The sequence below is a fragment of the Erpetoichthys calabaricus genome, chromosome 8 (assembly GCF_900747795.2).
Source record: "Erpetoichthys calabaricus chromosome 8, fErpCal1.3, whole genome shotgun sequence".
Classification (NCBI taxonomy): Eukaryota; Metazoa; Chordata; class Cladistia; order Polypteriformes; family Polypteridae; genus Erpetoichthys; species Erpetoichthys calabaricus.
In genome coordinates this window covers 185,354,649-185,367,298 of record NC_041401.2, presented here as the reverse complement: position 1 = coordinate 185,367,298, position 12,650 = coordinate 185,354,649, and the positions used below count along the sequence as shown (strand labels likewise).

The following is a 12,650-nucleotide window of genomic DNA, read 5'->3' as shown; positions in this document are numbered from 1 at the left end:
GCGCGTTGTACGCGCCTGCGCAGTACGTCTCATGGTCCCATCGCCGTGTACCTGCGTCCATGCCATCCGGTTTACCATTCTCGGTTAGTAATATGGATGTTATTGTTGTTGTTGTAAACATCAGAAGAAATAAAACAAGTCACCCTCTGTATATGTAATAAAAATTAAATACCTGGAAGGTGTAGCTCATATTACACTGCGTTAGCTTCGTGATGAGCTCTGCAGAGTGCTGGAAGTGAACCTTGGCTACAACAAAGAGAAAAGCAGGAGAACATATTGTTATTTTTTTTGTCCATCTATCCATCCATCCTTTGTGGTAATTAGTGCCAACATGCCTGATTAACAAAGGCACCAATTATAAATTATTCAGAAAGAAAGAACAAAAAAGAAAAGAAAAAAACTGATGCATGTTTCATGCGACATGAATTATGTAAGCCTTTTTGAAATACAAAAGCTTTTATTAATTTATTATCAGTTGCCATAAAGGCGTATATGTTTGCATACAGGTAATTTAAAGAGATTCCTAAATTGAGTTTTGATGAACACACACACACACACGCGACTGTAGCCAATGGCCAGGAGGCGCCACACGTGCCACGACTGTAATGGGAATGACATTCAAAGGCCGTTCATCCGTTGTGCATCCCTGGAGGCGCCGACTTCACTGTCTAAATCTGGTGAATATGAATGAACTCGAAATAATCACGCAAATTCATCATGGTCACAGCGAGCTCTGCCTTTCCAGGCTGCACAACTACACAACAGGCATTTAACCTGATTAAATGGTACACGCACATTAAATCTTAAAATCCGATTTGAACACATCTTGTCAGTTTATTTGTTCTTTTTAAGATTAAATTCCATCTGAGTCAGCTCAGCTATGTGCCCGAGATGGACTGGCACACTCTCCAGAGCTGCATCCTGTCTTGTGCCCAGTGGCACTGCCCCAAACTACCCTGAAGTGCATTAAGCGGGCTTGATAATCAATGAATGAGGGGAAAGTTTTCTTGTTTACATAGCAATGACAACGTTTATTTCTATAGCATATTTTCATGCAAATGATTTAACTCAAAGTACTTTACAAAATGTCAAAGAAGTAATTACGTGCAAAGAAAAACAAATTCAAAGTAGATGAGAAAAATAATTCATAAAGACACAAGCTTGTATAACACATACATATAATTAAGACAAAATGGATTCCTTAAATGGGCGGCACGGTGGCGCAGTGGGTAGCGCTGCTGCCTGGGGACCTGGGTTCGCTTCCCGGGTCCTCCCTGCGTGGAGTTTGCATGTTCTCCCCATGTCTGTGTGGGTTTCCTCCCACAGTCCAAAGACATGCAGGTGAGGTGCATTGGCGATTCTAAATTGGCCCTAGTGTGTGTGTGTGTGTTTGTGTGTGTCCTGCGGTGGGTTGGCACCCTGCCCGGGATTGGTTCCTGCCTTGTGCCCTGTGTTGGCTGGGATTGGCTCTAGCAGACCCCCATGACCCTGTGTTCGGATTCAGCGGGTTGGAAAATGGATGGATGGATGGATTCCTTAAATACAAAATTGTTTGTATTTGATGGTCCAATGATAAGGTCCGATGGCTGGGGTGGATGGGGAAAAAAAAAAAAATCTGCAAGGGTTCCAGGCTAAAAGACCACCCAGTCCCCAATGGGCATTATGCCTCACATAAACATTGTTAATCCATCCATCCAGTTTCTAACCCGCTGAATCCGAACACAGGGTCACGGGGGTCTGCTGGAGCCAATCCCAGCCAACACAGGGCACAAGGCAGGAACCAATCCCGGGCAGGGTGCCAACCCACCGCAGGACACACACAAACACACCCACACTAGGGCACACAAACACACTGATTTTCATTCTGCTTTTCCATTATTGACTAATTAATGGGCCTGACCCTGAAGCAGTTGCAGCCTTTCATCATTTAGTGTTGTTCGCCGGGGTGTCTGTCTGCTTGTTGTTAATTGTCATTATTAAGATACAATGAAGTGGGGAGAGTACACAGAATAAGGGGAGAAAATAATAGGAGAGCAACAAAAAAGAATGAAGCATTTAAAGATAGAGCAAAATATTTCTAACTGTCTTATAATGTAAAAATCATACTGCAGTGAAGAGAGAAAGAGAAAAAACAGCTAACTAAATGAGATCAATTATTATCACTTATTGTGAATCTGGTTGGAAAAAAAAACCTGCAGCCACAGGAGGTCCCCAGGACTGAGTATGGGAACCACTGCCTTAGAGGATTTGGCACTATCATCACTGAGCACTGACGCAGCACGGGTGGCAGCCAATCAAATGCTCCGCAGTGCGTGCGCTCAACAGATTTCTCATACTAATGGCGATCCTTAGGGATTAGTAGCGCAAGTACTTTGTGCACTAAAAACACAGCAAAGACTTATTGTAAACTGTAGGTTCTCATTCCGCGTCCTGATTCTAGGCTGCCACCACCCTCAAGTTGTTACACGCGTGTGACAACATCGCAATTTTAAACATCATGCTCCGAACTGACACACGTATGTTCATACAGGAACACGGAATGTCAAGCATTGGGAGAGATGCTGTGAACTTATCAGTCATCGCATCATTGTACTACTCAATTTTCCATTTTTCCTATGAAAGTTGCTATGCAGTGATACAAGATCATTTTAAAGTCAATACAGCACAAAGAAAAATGGCAGACTTTCACATACCATCGGCTGTTCCGTGAACAAGAAGAAACTTTCTTTCATTCATTGCAGTCACGTTTTGTTGAGGGCTACAAACCTGCAAATACAACACAAAAAGTCACAGACAGTGGCAGCATCACAAATTATTTGGTTTCTTTACTGCGTATTGAATTTCATTACAATATTAGTGGCAATTGTAAAGTGTATTTCCATTGTCAGTAGCAAGTGTATCTTTACAGAAGCAATTTAAAGTGCTGTTATGATACCATTATTATACTACGCTGACAGAAATATTCATATGTTAAATGATACAACTTGAAACTAAAAATGTTCTACCTACTACACTAAAATTAAAATCTATCTATCCTGCCTACTATACTAATGCCTTTACTCTCTATCTATCTATCTAAGATTAAAATCTTTTATATTGCCTTTCCTATCTATCTATCTATCTATCTATCTATCTATCTATCTATCTATCTATCTATCTATCTATCTATCTATCTATCTATCTATCTATCTATCTATCTATCTATCTATCTATCTATCTATCTATCTATCTATCTATCTATCTATCTATCTATCGTGGGATATGGCCGGCCGTTCATCCCGGCCAATACCCCCAGGACGCCAGATGGAGCCCTCCCTGCAACATGGAGGTGCCCCGAATTCCAGCAGGACCTCATGGACCTTGGAGTTTTAATGCACAGCCCTGATGGATACCATGGGTGCCGCCAGGAGTCACTGCAGGGAGGCCAAGGGATTTATATTTTCCGTATAGCCCGGAAGTATTTCCAAGTCACGGGAACAGAAGAAATGATATACTTCCGGGCTGAAGAAAAAAGAAAAGTTTCTACCTGACCTGGAAGTGCTGGATAATCACATGGACTGAGGGCTCAGAAGAACTTCCAGGTCAAGAACGATAAAAGGATTGTGGGAAATCCCAGACGGACGAGCTGAGTTGGGAGGCAGGGTGGCTAAGCGTCTGGGAGTTTGGAGGATTGTTTATTTGTTGTTTATTGAGTATAGTGGAGTGGTGGTGCTTTGTGCACTTTATTTATAATAATAAATATTATTATTGGACTTTTATCTGGTGTCTGACGTCTGGTCTGAGGGTTCAAGGGGTTGACAGTGCCTTTACTATCTATCTATCTATCTATCTATCTATCTATCTATCTATCTATCTATCTATCTATCTATCTATCTATCTATCTATCTATCTATCTATCTATCTATCTATCTATCTATCCCTGCCTACTATTCCAAATTCTATCTATCTATCTATCTATCTATCTATCTATCTATCTATCTATCTATCTATCTATCTATCTATCTATCTATCTATCTATCTATCTATCTATCTATCTATCTATCTATCTATCTATCTATCTATCTAAGATTAAAATCGATCTATCTTTTATAATGCCTTTCCTATCTATCTATTTTAGGGCTCTCTGGCCTAAGATTTGATTTATTCAGATTCTTTATTTTGATCTTTACAATTTCTCCCTGTCTTTCTCAATGCCATTTTGTTTATCTGAGCCTAGGGATATGCACTGCCAATCGGAAGGTTGACGGTTCGAATCTCGTAAATGCCAAAAAAGACTCTGCTCTGTTGGGCCCTTAAGCAAGGCCCTTAACCTGCAATTGCTGAGCGCTTTGAGTAGTGAGAAAAGTGTTATATAAATGCAAAGAATTATTATTATTATCTTCTATGCACTGCTATGTCAAAGTTTAGTGCGTCGCACGCTGTCATGGGAATCCTTCCCACAATGCACTGGTAACGTAATCGGCACAACCTCTTAAAAGTCGACTCGTGCAGTCCCACGTTTACCTGAGATTAGATCCGTTCTTTGCATTCTATATGCTTCATTTTGAGAATTTCTTGGGATTGACTTTGGCTCTGAACTTTGAGTTCTCCATTTTTTGACTTTGTTTTTTCTCCTAGTGTTTCCTCATACATTTTTCTGACCTCTCGTTAAATCCAGTACAGATAGATTGTGTGTGTGTATGTGCGGGAGAAGTTGAGGGGGCAACAGCAGACTGGCCCAATAATGAACTTGGTGAGTTCCAAGATAATATAGCTGGGAGGACAGGGGACACTTGGAGGGAGCTTGAGGGGACTGTTTATTTTTCTTTATTTTTAATTTTTGACCTGTACAGATTTTCATAGCCATTGTTTTCTTGTTTATCCTCTCTAAAAAAATTGCAAAAAAATACTGTACCTGTATAAAAACAACATAAAATAAAAACTGAATGCACCTTAAAGAAACAGAGATATTATATTAAAATTCAGGCATGATCTTCAATGTTTTAATTAAGATAAATAACCTTCTGCCTGAATCATGAAGGCAACGGTTTGTAATTAATAACACCTACCCTGTATGTGTGAATATTCTCCAGCGGAAGGCCAAAATACCGCTCCGTAAATGCTGAACCTGTAAATTAAAATGTAAAAAGGGACGTTGAAAGGGAAGAATTAAAAAAAAAGAAGCTGTTTGATGAAAATAATGCAAGATTTATTTTTTCCAACATCCAACGACAGATTTATGAGTGACATGGAGGCAAGTGCTTAACTAACACTACGGTACATTAGTGCCTGCCCTGTGTTATGTCACGGGGGTTCAGTGACTTTGAGCAGCTGCCTCACACATCCACTGCGGTGCATTTGAATCCCAACCATTGGATTTGTTAGGGTCTCCTCGTTCTGATGGTCTCTGTGAGGTTTTCCTCCCAAACAGATGCATTGTGAGATTTTGCATTTTCTTCTTCTTTCATTTGTTCCCATTTAGGGGTCACCACAGGGGATCATCTGTATCCATCTGTCCTTGTTTTTGACATCATTTTTTGCCACACTGACTGCCTTCATGTCCTCCCTCACCACATATCCATAATCCTCCTCCTCTTTGGCCTTCCTCTTTTCCTTTTGCCTGGCAGTTCCATCCTCAACGTTCTTTTTCTGACTGCCACCTCCCCTCTCAACCTCTCATCCATCACTCTTTCTCATATCTTCATGGTTTGGCTGATCAACTTTCTACCCCAGGGATTTAACAATAAGAAGTCTTATAACAAGTCTTTAGAGTCCTGGTGCTTTCTGTCTTGCTATATGGTTGCCAGACAGTGACCTGAGATGAAGACTGGACTCCTTCAGTACCGCGTCTCTACGGGGAATCCTAGGGTACCACTGGTTTGACTTTGTGTCGAGTGACCAGTTGCTCATGGAGTCCCAAATTAGGCACATTCCCTGCATTGTGAGGGAGAGTCAGTTACGGCACTACGGCCATGTGGCATGATTACCCGAGGATGATCAGGCTCACAGGATCCTCATTGTTGAGGGCCTGAGCAACTGGACCAGGTCAAGGGGACACCTACGTAACACCTGACTGTGGCAGATTGAGGGTCATTTCCGGAGAGTGGGACTGGACTGCGTGTCTGCCTGGGGGGTTGATCCAACCGGGATCCCAAGCTGTTTCGTCATGAGGTGGGAGCGGCAACGTGCTGTACCAATGCATGCACCCCAACCTAACCTGACCTGATTTTACAATAAAGGGAAATAATTTACTTCTTAACAGATGTTAAAAAAAATAAGTCTATATAATCTTATATATACAGTAAACGTCTATGCGTGGAAGTGTGTGTGTCTGTCTGTCCGGCCCAGAAGTGAGAGGTGGAGTTGGGATAAGGGCTCCGCCTCCAAGGAAACAGAAAACTCGCTTAGCCGCTAATAAAACAAGCAAGGCGAGCACATCGGTAAAACGAAAACTCCGAAGAAAGACAAAGTCGCTTAGCTGCTAAAGGAAAAAGGAGCTGAGCACTTTGGCAAAATGAAACCACCGAGGATAGAGAACCTCACTCAGCTGCTAATGCACAAGTGAGGCAAGCACATTGGCAAAGTGAAACCTCTGAGGAGAGAAAAACTTGCTTAGCCTCTGATTGACAACGGAGGCGAGCACGCCGGCAAAATAAAAACCTCCGAAGAAAGAGACCCTCACTTATCCGCCAATACACACATCGAGCACATCGGCAAAATGAAACCTCTGAGGAGAGAGAAAGTCGCTTAGCCTCTTATAGACAACAGAGACGAGCACGTCAGCAAAACAAAAATGCAGAGGAAAGACAACCTCACTTAGTCACCAATACACAAGCGAGGTGAGCACGTCGGCAAAATGAAACCTCTGAGGAGAGAGAAACTCACTTAGCCGCTGATAGAAAACGGAGGCGAGCACATCGGCAAAACAAAACCGCCAAGGAAAGACAACCTCATCTAGCCACTAATACACAAGCGAGGCGAGCACATCTGCAAAACAAAACTCTGAGGAGAGAGAAACTCACTTAGCCGCTAATATAAAAGCGAGGTGAGCACGTCGGCAAAACAAAACCTCTGAGGAGAGAGAAACTCGCTTAGCCTCTTATAGACAACAGAGACGAGCACGTCAGCAAAACAAAAATGCAGAGGAAAGACAACCTCACTTAGTCACCAATACACAAGCGAGGCGAGCACATTAGCAAAACGAAACCTCTGAGGAGAGAGAAACTCGCTTAGCCTCTTATAGACAATGGAGGCAAGCACATCTGCAAAACAAAACCTCTGAGGAGAGAGAAACTCACTTAGCCGCTGATAGAAAACGGAGGCGAGCACATCGGCAAAACAAAACCGCCGAGGAAAGACAACCTCATCTAGCCACTAATACACAAGCGAGGCGAGCACATCTGCAAAACAAAACCTCTGAGGAGAGAGAAACTCACTTAGCCGCTAATATAAAAGCGAGGTGAGTATGTTGGCAAAACAAAACCTCTGAGCAGTGAAAAACTTGCTTAGCCACTAATAGACAAGCAAGGCGAGCACATCGGCAAAATGAAACCTCAGAAGAGGGAGAAATTCGCTTAGCCACCGATAGAAAACGGAGGTGAGTACATCAGCAAAATGAAACCTCTGAGGAAAGAGAAACTCGCTTAGCCGCTGATAGACAACGGAGGCAAGCACGACGGCAAAACAAAACCTCTGAAAAGAGAGAAACTCACTTAGCCGCTAATATAAAATCGAGGTGAGTTCGTTGGCAAAACAAAACATCCGTGCAGCAAAAAACTTGCTTAGCCGCTAATAGACAAGCAAGGCACGCACACAGGCAAAATGAAACCTCAGAGGAAGGAGAAATTCGCTTAGCCTCTTATAGACAACGGAGGCGAGCACGTCGGCAAAACAAAAACGCAGAGGAAAGACAACCTCGCTTAGCCGCTAATACACAAGCAAGGCGAGCACGTCGGCAAAACGAAACCTCCAAAGAAAGAGTCACTTGCTTAGCTGCTTATACAGGAGCAAGGCGAACACATCGACAAAACAGTATCCCTTTTACTTTTCCTCCCACCGCTAATACACAAGCGATGTGAGCGATTCAGCAAAATGAATCCTCCTAGGAGAGAGACTCCCAGAGTAGTTCCTTTCAATTACCTGGCATCTCTACATTTCAATTTTTTTCTGACAATTTCAATAGTTTCTAAGACCCCGGGCTGTTTACAGCACGGCCTTCCAAAGCTAGTATATACAGTATATACTAGTAACGGCGCACTGCTATAACTATAACGTGCAGTGATTACACTTGACTTGAGCATTCCTAGTTTTCCTCCTCTTTCTTTCTCTGTATGTTTATCATTTGTTTGCTCAGAGGTTGATACGCTTGCTGCTTCCTGAGCAACTCTTCTTCTCTCCACCCTAGCGGCCCACTTCTTCTCTTCTTCCGTCGGCATCTTTTCACGTTAAAACTGATTAAGTCGGTGTTTGTGTTGCAATTACTTAGTAGGTTTTCTTTAATTTTTCACTTAAGTCTTCAATCTGCCTCAAGAATGATTTAAGATATGAAGAGGTAGGGGTAGTGACGGTGAAGGTGGTAGGGATGAGAAAGGCACCCATACGCATGTGCCGCACCCTGCCGAGAGTTGATTCTACAATAAAATAAAAAGAGGAATAACCTTGGAGGTCAATCATCACCCCGAAAGCGGATTTCAGACATCACATAGTATAAGTGTACTAACTTTCAGATCAATAGTTCAAACGGTTTGTGAGCTACAGGTGACTTAAAATCCTGGACAGACACACGGACAGCCACGTATTATATAAGAAGATTAGGCCATAATGTAAGGTCAAGGTTGGTCCTGCGTCCCACCCAGGATGGGGAAAATTCCTTGCCAGGACAGGAGGCCTGTTTCCCGCCCAGTTCACATGATGGTAACTCCCACATACCCAGGCTGGGAATTGTAGCTTTACAGCAGGAGGGGATGCTCCGTCAAATGCAATGGAATCGTGGCTAACTGACTTCCAAAATCCTATTTCCCGTTGACTTTGTTAGGTATTAGGTGTTGCTTGATGAGGAAAAAAAAATCAATTTAAAATGATTTCATCAGCAGGCTCCACAATAACAAAATGTAAAAAAATAAATAAATAAAAAAATGAAGGGGTCTGAATACTTTGTGTACACTGCATCTATAGTAGAAAAACGATCATTGTCACACATGTGTGCCTGAGGACCACCTTCTGGGCTCTGAAGAGGTAAACAGTTCCACCCCGGAGCGAGAGGGGGTGCCGACGCTTACAGTATCTTCTCTTTCCCCCATAACATCTGGAATGCCTAGCCCCACCCACATTTCTCCAAGATGGCACCGCTCCTTCCAGCTAGGACTGTATAAAATGGAAGCTGGCATCACATATTGACCTGACACTCGAGAGGGACAGAGCTCCGTCTATTTTGTGTGAATGTGTGGAAGCTGACTGGAGTCACTTTATTTTCTTCCTTACAGGCACCAAAGCCCACTGTTTTTTTGTTCCAATTAAAAAATGTGACCCCTCTGGTATCCCAACTTTTTGTTTGCGTACCCTAGTCTGATTTCCCAGATACAAATAAAATAAATGAGCAGAGTAATTTTCTTAACTGTTACTTTCCTAATTGTTTTATTCATTGGAAACTAGGTGGGTTCCTTCTATAGGTGTGTAGCCAATGTTTCCAGTGTGCCACTGTGATCTGTAAAGTTTATTTCATTCAATCTGATTTTACCCATTGATGCAGAATCCAGACAAATTTAACTAAGCCAGCTGACAGAAAAAGACGAGCGAGATGAGCTGACTGATTTGGGGGGGTTTTGGTCGGGGGGAATAGATTCATGACAAACAAATGGAAGATGGCATGGCAGGATGGTTGCCCAATTTGGTGCATGGCCAAGAGCCCCGGTCTTCTAATTTTAAAGTTTTCTTTACGTATGAATTCCACGGGCTGGGATTTTTGTTGATTAAAGCAGGCCTGACCCCATTGCCTTGAAGCTGATTTCAAAGCCATGCAATTCACCTGACAGAGGGAGACCGGCAGAGAGGACGGACAGAGGGATGTGACAGACACACAGGCTGGCTATTTTAAATATGACCACATCTTATAGAAGACATAAGTGAAGGGGTTATAAACGGCCCATCTGCCAGTTGCCCATATTTGACAAGTATTTGATACATATGTAAATACGTGAGTGGTGTGACGGGCGTCCTCGGCCATTACCCAGCCGGGACACCACCTGGATGGAAGGATTAGGGGAAAGAGCATCTGTGAGGCATTACCTCCCCTGGCACGGTGGGACTTGGAATTTGGTTCCGTGGGGGGCTGCCAGGGGGAGCTGCAAAGCCATATGAGGAAATTTCCACCACACCTGGGAGTGATTCCAGGTAATCCTGATGAACCACCTGCAGCACTCCTCACTCCAGTCTGGGAGCCAGAATCAGGAGGAGGAAGATGAAGCTTGCTGGGAGAGGAATGGAGGCGGCAGAGAAAGAGAGAAGGAGGAAGAAGACAACGATGACGAAGAAGAAGAAAGAAGGGACTGAGCATTGTGTGCTTGTCTGTATTGAGGTGGGGAGCCAAAGGTGTGCTCTGTGACAACTTGTGTCCTACCTGTCTGTATCGGGGTTAGGGCAGCTCTACATGCCCTGGTGGGCCATAGTGGTTATAATGAAGAGGATCCATCACAAAGTCAGAAGCTGACCTTCCTGCTGGAGGTTCATATCGACTCTCTGAGGACTGACTGTATGATCCGTTGGCTTCCCTCCAGGCTGGATATGTATTGTGGCAGGTGGCCGGCGTCCATGCCCAGCCAGGACACCCTGCACACTATATTCAGGGGGAGCAGCCCTGGACACTGCAATACCTCCCCCTGGATGCTAGATGGGGTGGAACGGTGCCTCGGGTTCCTGCAGGGTTCCCTGGGAATTGGAGTTGGGTGCAGCCCTGTTGGGTCCTGCAGGCACTGCCAGGGGGTGCTGTGTTTGGGACTCCTGAGCCCGTATGGGCAGCATATTCATCACAACCCAGAAGTGCAGCCGGAACTCGGTGATCAAGCACCTGGAGCACTTCCGGGTGAACTATAACAGGAGCCAGCGACCAACACTCAGGGGCCAGAATTGGGAGGAAGAGGACGAGGTTGCCTGGGAGGAGTGGTGGTGCCAGACGAAGGGTTGGTTGTTTTGATTAAGTGCTTGGGACTGTGTATTGCCTGTGGGGTTCACGGGGAAGACGTGCCCCACAGATGAAGAAAAACAAAAGTCTTGTGGGTTTGACACATGCCTCAGTGCGAATCTGTGCCGGGTCGGGCGCCTATATAGCACCTTAATTCACAGTATGTATAAATGAATTAGGCATTGGATCCTTTGGGACGGAAATTACACGTTAACACAAGTTACCGTATATACTCTCGTATAAGTTGGGACTTGATTTTGCAGTGTAACTTCTGGTATGTTATAATGTCGGTCGTATAAGTTGAATGTGGAAAACTCACGCTATTGGTCCAAGAGATTATGATATGCTAATGCCCACCTGAGAGAGTCACCACGGAGCACACAGCCTTTTATTTCTATATGGGTGCAGCAATGCGCTGTATCAACGTGTCCTCCTAACCTCTCTCTCTCTATTGTGCCTACATGACCACACGGTAATACCTAAACTATTCCGAAATGATGTTTGTACCGATTTGTGTTTTTTGTATCTTACACCTTCATACACCTTTATCGTAAGAGCATCTCTTATCTACGATGGAGTGTTGGATCAGAAGAAAATGTGAAGCTGGTTTTAAGTTAAATGTCGTTGACGTAGCGAAAGAAATTGGTAACTGCACTGCTGTAACAAAATTTGATGTGTCTGAGAAACTGGTGAGAGATTGGAGGAGGCAAGATGATGTAAAAAATAAAAATTAAGTGTCGCATTTTTGAACAAGCGTATAAGTGGGGGTCTGATTTTATGATCGATTTTTTCGGTTTCAAGACCCGACTTACAGTATATGTGAGTATATACGGTAAATACGTATCTCTCTTTTTGTACCTTATTTCTTTTATCTGGTTATTTCCTCCATGATTATAAAAGGGGGCGGCACGGTGGCGCAGTGGTAGTGCTGCTGCCTCGCAGTTAAGAGACCTGGGTTCGCTTCCCGTGTCATCCCTGCATGGAGTTTGCATGTTTTCCCGTTCCCCATTTCCTCCGGGTGCTCCGGTTTCCTCCCACAGTCCAAAGACATGCAGGTTAGGTGGATTGGCGATTCTGAATTGGCCCTAGTGTGTGCTTGGTGTTTGTGTGTGTCCTGCGGTGGGTTGGCACCCTGCCTGGGATTGGTTCCTGCCTTGTGCCCTGTGTTGGCTGGGATTGGCTCCTGTGACCCTGTGTTCGGATTCCGCGGCTTGGAAAATGGATGGATAGATTATAAAAGGGATGGGTATTGACTCCAGTCTGTTCTGCATCAAGAAAGGACACACCACAGGGGAGAAAGAGCACCTCCTGCAGGATGCAAGGTGGACTGCTGTCAGAAGTGCTGATGGTCACCAAGTGTTTTTGACTCAGTCCTTTGGTTGGCTTGTTGGTCAGCACATTAATCCCCATTGACTTTTCTTTCATTTAAATAGCACAAATTACATTAAGTAAAGAATCATCCAACCTTTCACATTACGACTTGGACCCACGGCCA

General features: G+C 43.9%; 2 protein-coding genes across 2 annotated transcripts in view; both read right to left on the bottom strand.

The window, feature by feature from the left end:
- Positions 1–12,650, bottom strand: part of ccdc93 (coiled-coil domain containing 93) — an 876,647-nt gene that overhangs the window by 130,774 nt on the left and 733,223 nt on the right. The window lies entirely within an intron of this gene.
- LOC114656664 (inactive dipeptidyl peptidase 10-like) overlaps positions 1–12,650 on the bottom strand; it is a 284,823-nt gene that overhangs the window by 14,888 nt on the left and 257,285 nt on the right. Inside the window, exons 21-23 of the mRNA XM_051930750.1 lie at positions 5,049–5,107; positions 2,694–2,766; positions 173–246 (exon numbers count right to left, since the gene is read on the bottom strand). Of these exons, the coding sequence (XP_051786710.1) occupies positions 173–246; positions 2,694–2,766; positions 5,049–5,107 (206 nt within the window). The remainder of the gene's footprint in view (positions 1–172; positions 247–2,693; positions 2,767–5,048; positions 5,108–12,650) is intronic.